The sequence below is a fragment of the Lolium rigidum genome, chromosome 7 (assembly GCF_022539505.1).
Source record: "Lolium rigidum isolate FL_2022 chromosome 7, APGP_CSIRO_Lrig_0.1, whole genome shotgun sequence".
NCBI classification, from domain to species: Eukaryota; Viridiplantae; Streptophyta; class Magnoliopsida; order Poales; family Poaceae; genus Lolium; species Lolium rigidum.
This window is the reverse complement of record NC_061514.1, coordinates 337,334,316-337,356,103: the sequence shown is the minus strand read 5'-3', so window position 1 is coordinate 337,356,103 and position 21,788 is coordinate 337,334,316. Positions and strand designations below refer to the sequence as shown.

At 42.8% G+C, this 21,788-nt stretch overlaps 1 protein-coding gene across 1 annotated transcript in view; it reads left to right on the top strand.

Annotated features, from left to right (window-relative positions):
• Nucleotides 1-18,658, top strand: part of LOC124673501 (alpha-1,2-galactosyltransferase gmh3-like) — a 61,809-nt gene extending 43,151 nt beyond the window's left edge. Inside the window, exons 3-7 of the mRNA XM_047209572.1 lie at nt 15,853-16,329; nt 16,417-16,449; nt 16,537-16,627; nt 17,271-17,537; nt 18,486-18,658. Coding sequence (XP_047065528.1) covers nt 15,853-16,329; nt 16,417-16,449; nt 16,537-16,627; nt 17,271-17,537; nt 18,486-18,583 — 966 coding nt within the window. The 3' untranslated portion in view covers nt 18,584-18,658. The remainder of the gene's footprint in view (nt 1-15,852; nt 16,330-16,416; nt 16,450-16,536; nt 16,628-17,270; nt 17,538-18,485) is intronic.
• Nucleotides 18,659-21,788: the final 3,130 nt, after the last annotated feature.

Below are 21,788 nucleotides of genomic sequence, written 5' to 3'. Positions count from 1 at the left end.
CCGGTCGAGTTGACCACCTCCTCCAGACCGGTACAATTCAACTTGCCGAAGGGCTTCTTATTCTTCCAGCTTCCCTCCGGTGTTTCCTCGATTTCCTCCTCCTCCACTATTCTTCTTGGGGCAGTCCTTCAAGCATGTGCCCCTCCTGACGACACCCAAAGCATATGATCTTGGGTTTCCTACAATCCTTCATGACATGTCCTTTTAAACCACAGGAATGACATATAATCTGATTTGCAGACTGATATCCTTGGTTCCTCCTCTGATTGCTGTTGTTATTGTTGTTGTTGTTATACCGTGGCTTGAAACTCAAGCTCGGTATTGGGCTTGTTACTAACAAACCTCTTCGGCTCATACTTGGCCTTCTTCCTCTTTTCTTCTTGCAGTTGTTTAAAGTCATCTTCAAGAGTGATGGCTGCATCCACCAGCTCTTGGAATTCCGTTGCTCTCATCATCCGTAGCTGCACCTTAAACTGGGGACTTAACCCCCTAAGAAATCTCTTCTTCTTCTTGTCCTCGGTATTAACTTCCTCAACAGCATACCGGGACAGCTTAGAAAACTCCCTGACATATGTCAGGATTGCCTTATCCTTCTGCTCGAGACTCTCGAACTCTCGACGCTTCAGTTCCACGATACTTTCGGGGACATTGGATTCCCCGAACTTCCTTGCAAACTCCTCCCGGGTGAATACCTTTCCCGCCGGATACACGGCTACAATATTGTCCCACCATGCTGCGGCAGGTCCACATAGCAGATGGGTAGCATATCGGACCTTCTCTTGGTCATTGCATCCAACGTTGTTGAGCTTGCGCTCGCATCCATCAGCCAATCTTCCGCGTCCATCGGCTCCGGTGCGTATGCGAAAGATATCGGCTTGGTGTTTTGGAAGTCCGCTAATGAGACTCCCTGGTTCTCCGGTCTCTCCACCCTATTCTCGCCGCATCAGGTCCCGAAGGAATTTGTTCTCGCAGCTCCAGTGTTACACGCTGCCTCTCTTCCGCCGCTTGCATGTACCGGATAAAGTTTTGCTGCGTCATGGGTGGTGGTGGTGGTGGAAACCGATCTCTGGCTGCACCCTCAGCCTCTTCCTTCTCCTTTGCTTCGCGCTCCATGCGCTGCGCTTCCGTCTCGTTTCCTAACGTTCCCGACATAATCCCCCTAGTTCTGCAACACAAGATGATACTCATAATTACTCCATGCGCAAGTTTTCTGAGCTCAACATTGTGCACATAACTAGTCACGCAATGGAAATCAAGAAGCAAATCCAAATCATACAAAACACATACCATATATTAACATACATAAGTGGTCTTATTACATAACTCAAGTCGATGTGAGTATGCAAACTCACTTATTAAAGTATATGTACAAATTTCTACAAATATTACAAACTATAATACACGTGGTACTTGTGTATTATAGCCACGCCTCCCTTGGTGGTCTTCTAATTGGTCTTCACTCCCGGTACATTCCAGGCTTCCATCCAGTCGAACGTGTCGTCCTCCTGATAGACCCTGGAACATAAGGTCTCCCCGTTGGCTTGTAATCCGAGTCAGATGATGATCCTAAGGAGGAATCGGTGTTCATGAACCGATCGTTGAGTGCATCATAATCCACCCATCGGGTGTACTCTCCCGTAGCCCCACCATAAGGATTACCAAAACCCATACCCGACTCAACCTCGTGTCGGATATCCTCCATCCACTCCTTCATTACTAGGATAGCTCGGTTCCGGGTTGTTGCGTCATCATTCATCTCTCCATCATAATACGCAAGTAGTACTATGGGTTCCCGTATCATCTCCCCAACGCCAACCCCTAGAATTCTCGATTGGAGTCTCGGAACGCCGATTGTTTCCGGATTCCTCGCCGCCTTCGTATCCCCCATAGGAACTACCCGTATAGTTCCCGGTGTAACGGTGTAGGTTCACGTGCAAGTGGATCAAAACCGATGTAGTCACCAGCTGAATAAACCGGTGTGTGTACCACATTCTCCATAGGTTCTTTGCCCCTACTCTCCTCCTTGGGTTCAGTGAACTCCTCAAGCATCGTATCAATAGCTCCTATCGATGATTATTCAACCGAAAGAGTAATGATATGAAGTTACTGCTATTATCCATATATTTGGCTGCTTCAACGGGTTTACTTTTGGCATATTTGAAATGGTTCAAGCATGGGATCATTATCCTCCTCCATATGAGGAATGTGGGTGAATTCGGAACCCATAAGCGCTTTCGTCTTATGCTCCCGAATGTCTGTTATGGCTCTCATAACAGCTATATGGTAGGCTGTATTGGTTGTCCTTGCTTCCCCAGCTGGCATGACTACGCTCAATCCCAAAGATTCGGGAAGTCGCAGTCCTACTCTGCACTTGGCCAACACCGGACCATCATAAAACATGTACTTCTTTACTGGAATCTGGGGATCGCACCCAAATTCTAGTAACATGGCTCGTAGGATATCTGCCAGTCCTCCCTGGTACTCGTTCAGCGTTGAATCCATAACTTTCACGTTTCTTCCCGGTCGTGAACTTGCCATGTTGGCTGTAGAATTAGAAAGATTATGAGATTAGTAATAATGCATCATAATAGAGATAATAAAGAATTATCGCACTAAAAGATATGATTGTTGTATTCTCAATTGAATATACACCATATTTTTAGAGAACTCTTTACTAATCCTATTTGACTCCTAACGTTTTAGTCCCATTTACTAGGTTCCAACCTAAGGTCAAAGCTTTTGCTCGATACCAACCGTGGTGACCCCGCATACCACCGCATGTTGTAGTATGCCGGTCGTTGATATAACATTCGCGAAGTACCATTCCGCAAATATCACATCCCTCGCAGTAGTACAACAGAACATAGCAAGGTCCATAACTCATTCACATATTATTACAATATACATACACAAGTCGTCTCGGAGCTCCTCTTGGGTTCTGAGAGGATAACTCCTGGGTTCGGGGCGAACCCAACTTAACTTACAATACCATTGTCTCATTAAACTAAACATTTATTTAAACGAGCAGCTAAATAGTAAGAGTTCGCGCTGCTCGGCTACTACTCCTCCTCCTGATATCCTTAGGCTTGTTCTCCTCCGGAAGCCTCTCCGGATCCATAGACTATGATGTAGTCTACGCCTTCCACTCCTCCTGAGAGGTCTGGTTTCTCGTAGCCGATGATCTCGGCTCCATCATGGTTGTCGTCGTCCTCCTCCGCATGGTTCGGACAATCTAAGCATGGGGTTTAAGAGTGGTATGAGTACGAGCGTACTCAACAAGTTCATTATAGATAAGAGGTGTTTAATGCACTAGCTACGATATTAGACCAGTAAGTCTAATACCAATGCAAGTTTTGATAAACATTTCTTCAATAGATTGCTTTTATTTCAAAGAGCTATGTCCGTCAGCCTTCACCGGTTTACTAGAACTTCATGGAGCTCCTTTCCGGCCGCGTTCGCAGCTCCTCAATCCCGGAACAGGGAGTGACAAGTCACAGCTTCTTTACACTCTGCAGAGGTGTGTTGCTTTACCCATAAGAGATCTTAACCTTGGTGCCAACCGGCAGCTTTCCCGTCCACACTTCCTTCGGTGTGAGGCCCGGTATAAGGTCTAGCCAATCATGTTCCTCCGCTACCTCGAACACCCACCCTTTGTTGCATACCCCGACCCTGGGTCCTCGTCGGTCCTCTTATACCACTTAAGGATGGACCCCGACCACGACAACAGTTTGGGATCGAACCAAACTCCTTCGCCGGTAGCCGCAACCCATCATAGACCGCAATACCGTGGGGACTTTAGGCCTCCCCAGCCCACCGCTTGCACTTCGAGCGACAAGTGTCTACGGACTATGCCGTGGGGACTTAAGGCTTCCCCAGCCCACCGCTTGCCCTGACAGATACAAGTGTCTACGGTAAAGCGCATCCGTTGATGAACGAGAGGTGGAAACACTTTTGACTACTCCGTCCCACTCCGGATCTTATGGTTAACACGGATATTACGGCACAAGAATCACCGGCGACATTTGTTGTTTAATCCTAGATGGATACAAGCCCGTGCAATGGAACCTCCACCATATCAACACAATCCATGGTTCCATTGCCCACCACTTAGTCATATTCATAGTTATGAAAGTAGTGGTTTTGATTTTTGTGCAATAGTGATAACCATAATACTTTGCAAGTAATTTGATAGAAATACTCAAATGACATGAGCAAGTGATGAACTTGCCTCGAACACCGCAAAGTTCTGCAGCTTGGAAGGTATGGACTGACCCTTGTCCTCTTGTTCTGAAAAATAGCATCATTGTCCGATAAGGGCAATGTTTAAAGAAGCAATAATGCATGATTCCAGTTTTAGGGTTTGTTTCCCCTCCTTCCGATGTCGTTGTTATTTTATGAGAGGTTAGATACTAAGAACATCTTAGAGATACTTGATTTAGGGTAAATCCAACCTTGAAATGTTGTCAAGGTGTTTTAAAGTCCAAAGGCATTAATGGACTTATTTTTATTATTGAAAATTATATGTGTGATTTAAATGATTATTTAAATCCTCAAATTAAGGCTCATTCTTAATTGTCTTCAAAAATTCCTCTTTGTATTTTATTATGATAGAGAATTTTATGCTGATCTATTTTCATATTTTTAATTATTTTTTTAGAGCTATTAAGCATTTCTTATATAATTTCCAAGTTCTGTATTTATTGGATTTATGAATTGACCGAATTGCCCCCGGGCCCACCCGTCGCTGCGGCCCAGCCGGGTTAACCCTAACCCGAGCCACTAGTGGCTCGGCCGGTCGCACCGACCCCTTCTCCCCCACTCGCGCACGAACCCTAGCCCTCACGGGCTCGGCGATCCTCGCGTCGCCGCCCCTTCATCGATTTACCCCGACCAACTCCGGCCGTCGCCGCCGGTGAGGTTAGGTGGATCTGAACCGCCTCTCGACGGCGGACACGGTGGTCCGCGTCGATCCGACGCTCGCGTTCTCGTTCGCTCGACCTCGACCCTCCGGTGCGCCGGGCTCTTCGGCGCTCATCGCCGCCGTGCGCTGGAGAAGCCGTGGGCTTCTTCCTGGCGCCTCAGGCGCCGTATCGCCACCGCGAGCCTCGCCGTGGTGGTGCCGGTGCCGCTTCTCCGCCGCGGCCCGGCCCGGCCGGCGCCGCCGTTCGCCCGGCGTGTGCCGCCGTGGCCGCCACGGCCGTGTTCGCCGGCTCACCTCACCGGTGAGTGTTCTACGCCTCTTTTCTCTCTCTCTCCCTCTCGCTCGCATCTCGCTCCTGTTCGACTAGCCCCGCCGCCGGCCTCGCCTCTATCGCTTGTGCTTGCCGTGCTCGCGTGTGTGCTACCGCGGCGCTTCCGGCTAGCCGCCGTGGTTGCTCTATCGCCATGGCCATAGCTTATGTTGCTCGTTCTATTGTGAATCTGCTATGCTTAGCTTACCGCTGTGATTACCATGCTTCGTGCTTCCTAGCTATTTCTCGTTCATTTTCATCTCCGGTCGTGGCCCTCCCGTGATTGCTCATGAGCATCGTTGATGCTCATGGCTTAATGGCATGCACCTATTCATTCTTACCGTCACTAGGGCATCCCGTGTGTGCTTAATCTTGTCCCTGGCTTGATTGTGGTGGTTAATCCTTGCATACTTGCAAGTGCCAGTGCCTCTGGGCTGGTTCATTGAGTTCAGATTCATGATTATGCTCCATTGAGCTGTACTGTTGGCTTAGCAGTGTGATTCAGTGATAAATTGTCATGTGCTTATCTTGTATATTGTGATCCTTTGGTTCATCAAGCCTTTGATGTGCTTCTGGATACAATTATAAAGCCTGATGCTCTTATCTGTGAGGCAATTGTTCAGCTTATGTAATTATCTCGTTTATATGTGAATTGCCTAGAATGAGTTCTAGTATGCAGTAGCATGCTCTATCAAGCCTCTCGGTGTTCATATGATCACCGCTTGCTTGAAACAGACTGCCCTTTGGTGTCCGTGCCTCACTCGTTGCTCTCTTGTGTATCACACAGTGCCTGGCCTCGGTGTGTGTCGTTGCTTGCTTAAGCATCAATTGATGCCTCGTCATGATCCATTTGATTATTGGCAAGACTCGGTGCATCAATTGCTTGTCTCGTTTCATTTATCCGTTTATCCTTGCTTGATTAGATGGATAAATGATGTGAACTCGAGATTCAGTGATGATCATCTCAATGGATTTGGTAGGGTTAGATGGATGCCAACACCTGGTTGTGTACCCTAACCCTCCTTTTGAACCCTACTCGGGTGATGATATCTCGTGCATGGTTTCTTTGCTGGAATTGGTTAAGGGTTGAGGTGACCCTGGCAGTATACAAGTGCTGCCCTGGGATGGCTCCCCTATCTGATGGCTTGCTGTTGCTTACCAAATGTTGTCTGGTGATTCATTTATTGGATTTCCAGTAGCTTTTTGATGTTGAAATCAAATAGACAATGATTTGTCTAATGTCCGATGGCCTTAGCTAGTCGTAGGTGCTAAGTGTGTGGATTAGGTTAGCTATGGTTTCATTCTTGGTTGGATTTCTCTAGTTATGCATGGATTTGCATAACCGTTGTTCCCATAGGATGTTTACCTAGTGATCTTACCCATCTATGCTTGCACCACATGGCTTGCTAGCCGTATGATGACACACACCGGGTATTCTACCCTCCCGTGCTTCCGTGATGCATGATATGCTTATTTATGAGCAAGATATGATCTTGCTCAGTGCTTTTGTGTGGTATACCTCACTCCAGCCTCCTAGAAAATGAGTGTTGGTGTAGAGGTTTTGCTTCTGGTGGTCTTTTGCTTGCCCTGCTCCTCCTAGCAAGCTTGAAGTCTTGGTTTAATTTCTGGTGATTGTGAATAGATGGAACAGCTCTAGCTGTTCATCTGTTCTTGGTGTTCTTGGTCGTTCTTGATGAACTTACCACCGCCGTCGTCGATGGATGAACAAATGGCTAGGGTTTGAGCACTTGGAAAGGTTATATATGGTGCTCATATGCTCTCCCCGGTCGACAGACTTGGTCTCGGTTACTTTGGGTGACTCACCGATGCCGTGTGTGTGTTGTGCCACATGCACAAGCAAGTGGCTTGGTGGTGAGCATGCACACCTGCTGTGTGTGCTGCTTGTGTGTGTGTACACCGGATCCCGTGAACCTGGCTTGGTGTGGATCAGCTCGGCAGAGCTGTGATATTATCCACCATTTTAACTTCTTTTCTAATCTGCCAAGTGGCTTTGCCACTTGGCATAATTTGTTCTTCTTTTCTGTAATTTTGTGCAGGGATCAAGAATGGATTAAAAATGGACTTGGAGTTCATCACATTCAAGATCAAATGAAGATGATCTTGTAGTATTTAGTCTAGGATCATTAAATTGTAATTTTTCTTTATTTTTCTTTCTTTTATTCTGCCCATTTATGTAATGTGTTGTAATTCATTTATTTCCCTTATGAATAATGTAAAGACAATGTATATTGTGTGTTATTCAATAAAGCTCAAAGTTTTCTCTAATGAGCTTTACTTTAATATAATTGTTCATCTTATTTATTGTTGATCATTTACTTAATGAATTTCCTCAATTGAATTATTTAAGTAATTATGTAATGTTTGAATTTGAAATTCAAATTCAACCTTGGTTTGAATTCAATCATGTCATAACATTTAGAATTCAATTATGTGAACTCTCCCTCTCTTCTCAAAACCCTAAACTAGTGAAGTGAGAAACAAGTTTGTCGCACTCTCGAAACCCTAACCCCGTAAGGTGTCGAGAGAGAAACTTGTTCCCCTTCGATGCAGTTTTTGTTAAAAAGCGCGAAATTTCCCCAGAATTTACTATGCAATGCACATCCCTTTCTAAAATCTACCCCTCGATCGTCTCTAAACCTGGGACATTACAAACTCTTGGGGCTTCCACCTATATAATGAGGAGGAGAGGGAGGGGGGCAGCCACTCTTTGGCTCAGCCTTGGCCGCACCCCTTAGAGGGCCGGCGCCCAACCCCCTCTCTCCCCAAACCCTAGCGGTCTCTCTCCTCCACCACATCCCGCACGCTTAAGCGAAGCTCCGCCGGATTTCTCCACCACCACCGACACCACGCCGTCGTCGCCGTCGGATTCAAGAGGAGCTACTACTTCCGCTGCCCGCCGGAACGGGGAGGTGGACGTCGTCTTCATCAACAACCGAACGTGTGACCGAGTACGGAGGTGCTGCCCGTTCGTGGCGCCGGAAGCGATCGTGATCAAGATCTTCTACGCGCTTTTGCAAGCGGCAAGTGAACGTCTACCGCAGCAACAAGAGCCTCATCTTGTAGGCTTTGGAATCTCTTCAAGGGTGAGACTCGATATCCCCTCGTTGCTACCGTCTTCTAGATTGCATCTTGGCTTGGATTGCGTGTTCGCGGTAGGAAATTTTTGTTTTCTATGCAACGTTATCCTACAAGTGGTATCGAGCCGTGTCTATGCATAGATGGTTGCACGAGTAGAACACAATGGTTTTGTGGGCGTTGATTCTCTTGTTATCTTTAGTTTGAGTACTTTGCATCTTTGTGGCATAGTGGGATGAAGCGGCTCGGGCTAACTTTACATGACCGCGTTCATGAGACTTGCTCCTCGTTCGACATGCAACTTGTATTGCATAAGAGGCTTTGCGGGTGTCTGTCTCTCCTACTATAGTGAAGATTCAATTTACTCTTCTATTGACAACACTAGTATCACCGTTGTGGTTAATGTTCGTAGGTAGATTAGATCTTACTCGAAAACCCTAAACCACGTAAAATATGCAAACCAAATTAGAGAGCGTCTAACTTGTTTTTGCAGGGTTTGGTGATGTGATATGGCCATGATATGATGATGAATATGCATGAGATGATCATTATTGTATTGTGGCAACCGGCAGGAGCCTTATGGTTGTCTTTAATTTTCATGTTGAGTAGTATTTCAAAGTAGTTGTAATAGTTGCTACATGAGGTGAACAACCATGAAGACAGCGCTATGAACCTTGACGCTACGCCGACGATGATAGAGATCATGCCCGTTGATGATGGAGATCATGTCCGTGCTTTAGAGATGAAGATCGAAGGCGCAAAGACAAAAGGGCCATATCATATCACATATGAACTGCATGTGATGTTAATCCTTTTATGCATCTTATTTTGCTTAGATCGCGACGGTAGCATTATAAGATGATCCCTCACATTAATATCAAGATAATAAAGTGTTCTTCCCTCGTATGCACCGTTGCATTGTTCGACGTTTTGAAGCATCTCGTGATGATCGGGTGTGATAAACTCGACATACAACGAGTGTAAGCCATGTTGCACACGCGGAATACTTGGGTTTGCTTGACGAGCCTAGCATGTACAGACATGGCCTCGGGGCAATGGAAACCGAAAGGTTGAACACGAGTCATATGGATGATATGATCAACATGTTGATGTTCACCATTGAAACTACATCATCTCACGTGATGATCGGTTTTGGTGTAGTAGATTTGGATCGTGTACCACTTTACAACTATGAGGGATGTTGTATTAAGTGGGAGTTCATTAGTAATTAGATTAAAACATGAACTAATTATCATAAACATAGTCCGAGTAGTATTTTGAATTAATTTTGTAGTATTGGCATCCGTTTACTACTATGCGCTAGTCTTATAATTGAGATAGAAATACTCGTTAAAATCTGACTAGAAACTTTACGGATTGGTACCGTATTGTTAATGAATCAAGAAATGATTAAGTCCTATTGCAAACATTTAGTGAAACTCACTTTGTTGATTCAGAGAGCTATGGTTTCAATTAGTACCTAAAGTTATCTTGTCTCCGTGAAACTTGAAGTTCAAATCTGTTTGAAAAGTAAGGAGCTGAAAATTTAGTTTTCAGAAATAATCAAGGTACGAGATATATGTGATATCTAAGACCTTATTGCAAGATGATAGAATATAAATTTGGTGAGACTACATAAACTCATAAGTTTTATGGGAATGTACGAAGATTGAAGACGCAAGGCGTCCCAATCCTCCAACTATTGGGGCACTAACGATATTCGCATATCCATGAAGTGATTGTCCTTAGTATGCACCGTTGCTAAGACTCGTCGTTTCGAAGCATCACGTGATGATCGGGTGTCATAGATTCTACGTGTGCTTCCAACGGGTGCAAGCCAGATTTGCATATGCGAATACTAAGGTTTAAACTTTATGAGCCTAGCATGTACAGACATGATCTCGTAAAGTTATCATGAATTGATGGATAAAATTATGAGTGAAATTGTTCATCGTATTACAAATTTACTAATAGTGAAATCTGAAACACTTGTCATATGATGATCAACTTCAAAGTAAGAACCTCAAGGTTATTGGTATTTGACCAACAAACCTAGAAGTTATTGATGTTGCAATGTTTTTCTGAATAATGAGGAAAGCTAAAAGAGAAACTGCAAAAGATATTTTGGCAAAAGAAAAGAAAAGACTAGAAAGTCTAGCTCAGGTGTATATAAATGATATACATGTTATGGTTGTATTCCTAGTTAAGTCACACAATGAAATTCTTGGGTATTAGTACCATATTGGTTGGTATGAAGTGTCATACAAAACAACGCAATACAAGAATACAATGGCCTAAGTGACTGACAAGGAATATGATAGGCATTCTATCTAGCCCTTAGAATTTATAATAAAGAACTTAATAATTGTTATTTTGCTCGGTCAAATGAAAACAATGAGTTGTTCAAATTATGACATTACTCCATGTACGATGGATAAGTTATTATAAATCTTAATGGTGAAACACACATACATAACACCGACGCTAAAAATGCCATAAGGCAAATGATTTGAATTCCACTTATTTGTGGAACCGCAATTTAGGTCATGTTAGAAAGGATCGCATGAAGGAACTCCATGCAAATGGATTTTTGGAGTCATTCGATTTGTTGAATCGTTTGACACTTGCAAAATCTTTTCTAAAAGGTAATGACTGAAATACCGTTCATAGGCCAAAGAGTTGAACGGGCAACTAACTTAGTGAAAACATACATAATGATATATGTGGTTCACTGGGCATAGTTGTGTGCAGAAGATTCTTCTACTTCATGAAAACTTTCAAACAATGAATTGAGTATATGTGTGGATATATTCAATAAGGAAAAGTTTGAAACATTTGAATAGGATTCAAATAAATTTCAGCATGAAGTGGAAATCATCGTAATAGAAAAATCAAATATCTATGATTGGATCATGGTGGAAATATTTGAATTACGAGTTTTAGCGAACATCTAAGAGAGTTATGAAATTGTTCTACAACTCACATTTCTTGGAGTATCATAATGATGATATAGTATCCGAGATATGTATCCAAACCTTGTTGGATTAATGATGAGATAAAATATTATGACGCCATTATATTTTTGTGGATTATGCTTTAGTGACTACCGCTTTTACACTAAATAGAGCATCATCATGATCCGTTGAAATGACACCATACAAGTTATGGTATGGGTATAAACCCTAATAGTCTTTTCTTTAAATTTTGGTCTAAGAGTTTACAACCAAAATCGGATGAATGTCTTTGTTGGTTATCCCAGAGATTTAATTGGGAATTCTTCCCACGAGACAAAGACAAAAGTGTTTGGCAATGTTTCTTATTTCCGAGAAATTGTTTCGAGTGAAGTATTTGAGTGGGAGGACAATATAATTTGATAAGGTTTATGAACCTGAGCATAATGATCAGAGTAGCGCAGCATCGGAATTGGTTTCGGAAGCGGCCACGACGATCATGGCTCTCATGACTACAAAGTGTTTTTAGCCATGGAGATCGAAGTACATATTGAACCTTGTAGGTATGGTTTACTTTGTGATCAAATAAATGATTTGTGGACACAGGATTGATTTTGAACAATGATAAACCAACTACAAACAAAGAAGTTATGATGGGCCCTGACTCCGTTAAAATGGCTATACGCCATCAAATCCAAGATAGATGAATACTTTTTGAAAGTAAATGGATCTATAAAATTGATGGACTTGGATGAAATATCTTTGAAAAAGCTTGACTTGTCGAAAAGTTGTTTACGACAAAGTTCAAAGAGTTGACTACGACAAGATTAGATCTTCCGTAGCAATGCTTATAGTCTATATGGATTATTCTAGTAATCACTACATATTTCTTTTATGAGATATGTTAGAAGGATGGCAAAATACATTACTTATCGAAGTGTGTATTAAAGGTGTATACAAGATACAACCAAGAGTTTTGTCTGGTCCGTGGAATACTAGATAGGTATACGAACTTCAATTGGATGAAGTAAGTATCGCGGAGTTGAATCTTCACCAGATGAAATAGTCAAAGAGATTTTGATTTCATCAGAGACGATGAAGAGGCTTGCATTTGCAAGAGATTAAGTGGGAGCGCTGAGACATATTTATAATACTTATGTAGATGACATATAGTTGGTTATAAATGATGTAATTACATACTTGATTAAAAAGGTTTCATTGAGAATTAACTTCAATGAAAGGATATGGACTGAAACAAATTTAGTGTCAAGATCTATGAAGATAGATTGAAACACATAAATAAGTTTAAGTCAAAGTACATATGATGGATATTGAAGTAGTTCAATATAGAAATATTAAGAAAATGTTCTTGTCATGTGAAGGTTTAACAAGACTTGAGTGTATCCGACACTCAATGAGTAAAAACACATGAGTGATTATAGATCACGAATAATATGTACACAATCAGATATCATGTGCTATAAAGTGTTATGAGCATATACCAGAATGATTCATATGATGATCATTGGACAACGATAAGAATATCCTTCGAGTACTTTAGAAGAACTAAGGATATATATATATTTTTTTGTATGAAGAAATGACAAACAAATCGCTGTAAGGTGTTACACCGATATTGGTTTTGTCACATATAAAATATAATTTCAATCTCAAATTAGACTAAGTGTTGTTTAAAAGGTAGCACAATGAGCTAGAAGTTGTCTATGCTAGATTTAGAAGAGTTCTAAATATTGTAACGGAATCTACAAAAGAAGGCAGAGTATGTCATTGTTTTGACAATGACAAAGGATGTTAAGTCAAGAGGTTCTTTGAGAACTTGGTGTATTTCCGACAGAGTCAGAACTTTGAAGTTATATTGTGTGTGACAATATTAATGACATATTTCAAACCGCGGAATTAAGGTTCCACCAGAAGACCAAACATATTTAATGCCGACTCATTTGGAAATAAGTGATGCGTTGAGACGCAAATTAATTACAAAATACATACGGTTCTGAGCATGTCAGATCCGTTGACTAAAACCTCTCTCGTGAGCGAAACATGATAAAGCACCGTGAAGGCCAAGGTGTTATATCTTTACAAATGTAAACTAGATTATTGACTCTAGTGCAAGTGGGAGGCTGAAGGAGATATGCCCTAGAGGCAATAATAAAGTGGTTATTATTTATATCTTTATGTTTATGATAAATGTTTATATATCATGCTATAATTGTATTAACCGAAACATTAGTACATGTGTGATATGTAGACAAACAAAGAAGTCCCTAGTATGCCTCTTAACTAGCTTGTTGATTAATGGATGATTAGTTTCATAATCATGAACATTGGATGTTATTGATAACAAGGTTATGTCATTGTATGAATGATGTAATGGACACACCCATTTAAGCGTAGCATAAGATCTCGTCATTAAGTTATTTGCTATAAGCTTTCGATACATAGTTACCTAGTCCTTATGACCATGAGATCATGTAAATCACTTATACCGGAAAGGTACTTTGATTACACCAAACACCACTCGCGTAAATGGGTGGCTATAAAGGTGGGATTAAGTATCCGGAAAGTATGAGTTGAGGCATATGGATCAACAGTGGGATTTGTCCATCCCGATGACGGATAGATATACTCTGGGCCCTCTCGGTGGAATGTCGTCTAATGTCTTGCAAGCATATGAATGAGTTCATAAGAGACCACATACCACGGTACGAGTAAAGAGTACTTGTCGGGAGACGAGGTTGAACAAGGTATAGAGTGATACCGAAGATCAAACCTCGGACAAGTAAAATATCGTGTGACAAAGGGAATTGGTATTGTATGTGAATGGTTCATTCGATCACTAAAGTCATCGTTGAATATGTGGGAGCCATTATGGATCTCCGGATCCCGCTATTGGTTATTGGTCGGAGTGAGTACTCAACCATGTCCGCATAGTTCACGAACCGTAGGGTGACACACTTAAAGTTGGATGTTGAAATGGTAGAACTTGAATATGGAATGGAGTTCGAATATTTGTTCGGAGTCCCGGATGAGATCCCGGACATCACGAGGAGTTCCGGAATGGTCCGGAGAATAAGATTCATATATAGGAAGTCATATTCCAAGTTTGGAAATGATCCGGTGCATTTATGGCAGGTTCTAGAAGGTTCTAGAAAAGTCCGGAAGAAACGCACTATGGAAAGTGGAGTCCCGGAAGGACTCCACAAGCTTGACCAGCCAAACCCTAAAGGAGGAGTCCCGGTGGGCTCCACCTAGAGGTGGCCGGCCACCCCACCTCAAGGAAAGGTGGGAGTCCCACCTTGAGTGGGACTCCCTCCTTGAGTAGGTTTCCCACATATGGGAGGTTTTAGTGTTGGGGTCTTATTCGAAGACTTGGACTAGAACTCTTGGGGCTTCCACCTATATAATGAGGAGGAGAGGGAGGGGGCAGCCACTCTTTGGCTCAGCCTTGGCCGCACCCCTTAGAGGGCCGGCGCCCAACCCCCTCTCTCCCCAAACCCTAGCGGTCTCTCTCCTCCACCACATCCCGCACGCTTAAGCGAAGCTCCGCCGGATTTCTCCACCACCACCGACACCACGCCGTCGTGCCGTCGGATTCAAGAGGAGCTACTACTTCCGCTGCCCGCTGGAACGGGGAGGTGGACGTCGTCTTCATCAACAACCGAACGTGTGACCGAGTACGGAGGTGCTGCCCGTTCGTGGCGCCGGAAGCGATCGTGATCAAGATCTTCTACGCGCTTTTGCAAGCGGCAAGTGAACGTCTACCGCAGCAACAAGAGCCTCATCTTGTAGGCTTTGGAATCTCTTCAAGGGTGAGACTCGATATCCCCTCGTTGCTACCGTCTTCTAGATTGCATCTTGGCTTGGATTGCGTGTTCGCGGTAGGAAAATTTTTGTTTTCTATGCAACGTTATCCTACACACATATGTTGTTGCATGTAACACTTATTATCTTTTAATCTTAGATGTTATAATTAATATCATCGGCTTATATTTTATTAGCATATGTGAATTAACATGGTGCCTGGAAGAAAAAACCCTCATTTTGCTTTTAGTATATAATAGATTCCATATATCATAGGAAATGATCCCGAAGTGGATAGGATTGAATAGTAGTTTATTATGGCAAGGTCGTTGCTTATGATTCTCAATCTTACATCAGCACAAGGATAGCTTGATGATCCAAGTTAAGCAAATTTGTCAGCGACGGCCGTAAGATAACTACGTATCGGGTCATGATGTGATGTGATGTGATGTCTGACTGGAATAGCTGTTCAGGTTACTGATTAGTCTCATAACGATAATTATGCCGTTGTTGTCGTCCAGCTAGCTCGAGGAACAATCCGTTCAAACTGGACAAGCTTGTTCGTTGAATCGGCGCGGAATAGTATACTGTCGCGAGCAAAGAATTCTTCTGAAATACTGTTCCTCGTAAGGACAAGTCTTAAGTTAGTACTGTCCAGAGATTAGAGCATATTCGTTCCACATTGCTTCTCTGTATATCTGCTTGCCGCCAGCCCGCCAGCTTCCAAACGTCACATGACCTTGGCAGACTAGCCTGAAATATCCAAGCGCTGTCACAGGCACCGGCGACGACCTCCCATGGCCGCACGACCGCGCCGCCCCACGCATGTTCGTCCTCGCCTCCGCCGCCACCGCCGCCTCTTTCTCCTAATCCCCCTCCTCCTCCTTTTCCTCCTCCCACCCCTATCAGCTGTCATCTTCCGCCGCGCCAACTCCCTCGGCCGCCGGTGCCTGTCCCTCGCCGCCCGTCACACCCCCCTCGCCGGACGCCGGCTCAGCTTCTCCATCGTCACGCTCTCCGACGAGAGCCGTGGCGCGCGGGGGCGGTCTTTCCGCGGCATGCTGAACGCCACCGCGCAGAACAGGCGCGCCTACGCGGCCGTGCATGGGTACGGCCTCGCCGTGCTGCCGCCCGAGGCCGTCGACCGCAGTCGCCCGCCCGCCTGGAGCAAGGTCCTCGCCCTCCGCGCCCACCTGCACCGCCACCACTGGCTATTCTGGAATGACGCGGTGAGTCGCGCCAAAAAATTATGCAACGGCTCTTAGTCCTGTGAACCAATCTCGATTGTTTATTAATCGATCCTTAATAATTTTCAGGACACGCTTGTCACTAACCCGGACATCGCGTTGGTAAGAAGCACTGGATTAATCCTATTTGATGCTTACTCTAGAGTTCCTCGAACTAATACAATTCTCTTCTGATTGCTTGTACCCAAGGAGACGATTCTGTTTTCGGTGATTGGGCATAGTGATTTTCATACATCCCCTGATCTCATTCTGACGGAGGATATCAATGGAGTTAACGCCGGTATGGAAACCATGCACATTATTCACCTCTATGTACAGGCTCTACTTTACTTTTTTTATCAAAATCACTTTGCAAGGCAACTTTTGTCATATGTCACACTCATTAGCACAGATAACTCAGCACCTACTACTGTGACCTTTTCCTTTTTGAGGAAAGGACAATCGTTTCTGTCTTTTGATTAGATAGAAAGATCCTCTACTACTCTATATACATTGTTATCATGGAGCTAAAAGAGTCAAAAAGAACTCCACCCCACTCCACTCCACTCCACTCCACTAGACTAGTGGTTGTCTCCTGGGTCCTGTGTGGTCTGATCGATCTCCTCCCTGACGAGCATACTGCTGTATCTTCAGAACATGCATAGGATAATTTTGTTTACCTCATTTTTGCGATGAGGCTGATCCAGACCTATATCCTAGAGCAGCAAACAGAGCAACATAATACACACCGAGATACATCATATTAATATCACAGGGCGCATACTTAGAAATACAAATTCAGAATAAATGATTCCATTTTTCTCATTGTTTCGTTACCATAGTTGAACCTTAATTTTCTGATCTGATAGGCAGCAAATTCTGCACAAAAATAGATACAAACCGCTCATCCATCAAATATTAACCATGCTCTCCTTCTCATGCAGGACTGTTCTTCGTAAGGAGGTCAAAATGGAGTGAGAGATTTTTGGATACATGGTGGAACCATTCATCATTTGTACAATTTGGTTCCACAAAAAGTGGAGATAATTTCGCACTTAAGCATATCATAGATCACTTATCACCTGAAGAAATGCAAGCACACGTCCATATAGCAAAAATGCAGTGCCTCTTCAACTCATACCCTTGGAATTGGATGGCTATGTGGAAATCACTTCACGCCCTGATCTTCCACCCGTCCACTACATGGAAAGGTTTACTTATATTCTTACTCACTCTTCATTACATATCTTCTACAAGCATTTCATTTAAAAGTGAAAGAGCCACTCAACTGATATTGAAGACTGGACTTTCAAAAGTGTTATTTAGATATCTCATTATCTACTATGCTCATATTGAGTGCCCATAATGCTTCATTTGCTTTGGAAAAACTTAAGTTAGCAGACACTAATTGAAGTGGTACACTGGTACCTGTTACACAACAAATGATACTAATACTTTCTAGCAAAAAACATCGCATTCTAGTATTAACTAAGTACATGATATATGTGGCTGATGTGTTATATTTCCAAATACATGGTCTTCCCCCTCTAAAGAAAAAAAAAGAAACTGCATTAAACCAGGAGTTTGTTAGTCATAAAAAAGCATGCAGGATTTTAAAAAATGTATCATAATCAAGTGGTATTGAGTTGAAGAACCGGGATGAGAGGGAGGCACACATGTGAGATTTTTAAAAAATGAATGCCTACTTCCGATCAATGTTTAGGCTTTAGAGAGCTGCACATAAGGGGAGTGTTGAGGTTTGGGGCGAAGCGGCTTACTGGCTAGTGCACGTAACTCCACAATTGGATCATCAAACACCTCTTCGACATGTCACCCTGAAATTCAATTTGTGTTAGAAGAAACAAAAAAAAAAATTCATTGATATCTTCTAAGTTAAGATACATGGAAAAAATACAAAGGTCAACATTCAAAAAAATATTCTTTTATTGCTAATCATAATACAGAATTAATAATTTCAAACAATCCTTGATGTACGTAAAATCTTTCCTGGTTTTGTTTATAGAAATCTGTCGATGTTCATGTTTATATGGTGCATGGATCTTTTTTTTTTTTTTGTAAATTCTCACCAGATAGGTTTTGTTACTTGATACTTTGACATTTTGATCTGCATAGTTGCTCATTGAATACTGATTTTGTAGGGGTTTATTCAGATGGAGATTTCATGGTCCATTTTGCTGGCCTAGATGACAAGCGAGGTTGGACATCTAGAATTCTTAAAGAGATAGGAACTCCATGATAACCATAAGTACTCCAACTGAACATATATAATAGGAGCATCCAGAATTTTATGTGAAGGGCATCATTGTTTTTTGCATCGTATGTGTTGAATGTTATGAGAGCAACCTGTCTCTATTGATAGCCCAATGGAAAAAAAATGATACATAATACTTGAGGTACAAGAAAGGAAATATAACCTAATACAGACTCCTAAAATACTACTAATACTCCTTAAACCCCCTCAATGCAAAGTTTATAGAACATCAAGACAACAAACTGTTCTTGTTGTGCGAACGGTTCACACCCGCCTCATACGCGACAAGTCTGTCGTACCCATGAGACATGGGGCACCTCGAAGTGACAATTATTCCAGGCAGTGTTACACTCCGTTAACGCTAACTACTTGATATTTCCATTGAGGGATCACCCTATAAAATCTGACTATATGCATCAAACAAGCTGCATCAAAGGGATAAACATTATAGGCAATATATAATATTCTGTTATATGGCGTAGGCCCTTTGCATGGAAGAAATTCTAGACACCGATCCCCCTTCCTTCAACACCTTTGGCGGAGAAAACCTTCTTTCACGTATGTCACAAAATCGAGGTCCACCGTTGCAACATCATCATATTTATGTTCTCGCAAATATAGCTATTGCTATCTCTCTCTGTAGCTAATAGAATAAATGCATTACATGAAGTTTGACACACATGTCGAACAAATGAAAATCATATGACTCATGCCATAATGTCGTACCATTACAGGCATGACATGCAAAAAATAATTACATCATATAGCATATCATTCAATCTTAGTGAAATGCCGAAGCCTATACCACATCACATATTCATCATGCAAAAATAAGTTAGACGCCTCTACCGGTTTTTGCATATTTTAGCGTGCCTGCTAGGTTGTCAAGCCAAACCGTTAGGTACATATGTTATCATCAAGCAGGATTATTCAATTTACTATTTAACATGTGGGGTGTATGAAACACAAGATCTGGAGATCTCGAAGCCCACAATAAACTTTGATCATACGCACAACCAAACCCCATGCAGATCATCATCTACAAACCCTAGCCACCCTTTCTTTGCCCCCAAGCAAGGTGGGATGCCCTACCTTGGCCCCCACTCCGACCCATGTGTATGCTCCCACTTGGGCCTAGCCAAGTGGCCCAAGTGGGTAGTCCATGCAGCCTCTCTAGACATTTTGGAAGGTTCCAAAATATTACGCAAGCTTCCCAAATATTTCGGTGTCATTTAGGGTACTCCGAGACTTTTGCGGGTTTCCAAAACTATTCCGGGTTCGCTCTGATACACTTTCGATTCCACCAAACTATTTTGATGTGTTTCTCTCATGCTCCTAACACATCCTCCTAACACATCTAGTACTCAACACATTGATGAACCTTAAGCGTATGATGTCGCAGGTTCGGTAATATGTAGACATGATCCGGAACTTCTTCTCGTATATAATTAATATTAATAGAGGGATGTGGGAATCCATATTGAATCCTACCCATACACGAATAGTATTGAGTGAACCTTTTGTCTGCATATATATTTTCCTTTGCTTTACGATACATAAAAAACCCGAGGTGGGATATTTATGTATCCTTGTTAAGCAACAACTTGATCACAGTATCAAGTTATCCTAGTTACCAGTTTGTTCTCTTTTTCTCGTTTAATATTTTGATATCCATGTGATCATATGACACTATGTCTAGCCAGGCGATGATGGAGATTGTAATACCGGGAGAGCCCTGAGCCTATCTGTCCATCACCAAGAGGAGCAAATATCAATCTTGAAATATCAAGTCCCTGGACATATATACATTTCCGAAGTTCCCGAAGATCATCATAATGATCACCCATCCTCAAAGTAAATCTTCTGGTATGAAGGCACTCGACATTCTCATGGTCTAAGGACGCAAGTATATGTTAACAACATTACGATTCTACTAACAGTACGTGATAATGTGATATCCTAGTATATCATTTGGTAGGGTTTGTTTAACACCATTGTTATGCTAATGATGTGTTCTCATCGTTATCAGCATCCTTGTTACTTTAACAATGCCCAATATGACAAGTGTAGCAAACTCCTATTTTCTATATGTAGTTCAAATTCCTTGTGTCAATGCCAAACAAAATAGCCAACCATTATGTTTCATAAGTTGATCAAGTTTGGTTTTGAGGACTTGGTGCTTGGATTAATAAGATATGCAACAGGATGGCTTGCCTGCAAAAGAACTACTCCCATTCGAATTTCAGAGGCATTAGTTTTTACAAATGTATGTTGATATATTGGTAGATCCAAAGCTGCTGAAAGGCTATTTTATGTTCCCCCCTGCAGCCAACCTGATCTGATGATATCCTGAGCGTAATTCTAACTTGATGAACACCTATGACCCCGCAAGTTCATCCAAGAGCTCATGAATTACTGGAAGAGTGTGTTTGATTTTAATTGTCAACTCATTTAACTAACGGTAGTCCGTGCAAAGTCTCCACTGATCCCCATTCTTTCTTACAAGCAACATGCCAATAATGTCATGGTTTTGTTTTCACTAGTTGTGCCACTAGTGGCAATGAAATCCGACGATCTTCATCGGATTATCTCCTATAGTAAGTGGTTTTGGTGTTGATGACAATATTTCTATCCGACTAATTTTGTTGTATAAGAATTGAAGGATAAAGGGATGATCGTTGTGCCGAAAAGTTGAAGAGCTTGAAGAATCTATTTCGGTTAATGAAATGTGTTTCTTGCTTGGACTTGTTGGAAGAAAGACTGGAAGAGAGAAAAGAAAGAAAAGAAAGAAAACAAAAGAAGAAGAGCATTGAAGAAAAGAGAAGAAATAAAGAGAAGGAAAAAAGAGGAAGGGGAGCCGCCGCCGGAGGCTCAGGCGGTACCGCCGGCCTGGCCACGGCCGGAGGCTCCGAGCGTGTTACCGCCCGAGGTACCGGAAGTGGCCCGTGTGCCACAAATGGTTGCCAGGGGAGTTTGGAGCCCCGGCGTTACCTCGACCGGTACCCCGGCCGGAGGCTCCGGTCTCCCCTCCCGGCCCGCGCGCTCCTGGCCACGGGGCCTGCTCCGAGTGGCCGCGCCCATTCGACTGCAGCCGGTAGTACCAGCCCAACCTGGCCGGTACTACCGGTAAGACCTCCAACGGCTGTTTCTTGCGGGGGTATTTATACCCCTTTCTTCTCCAGTGGTTCTT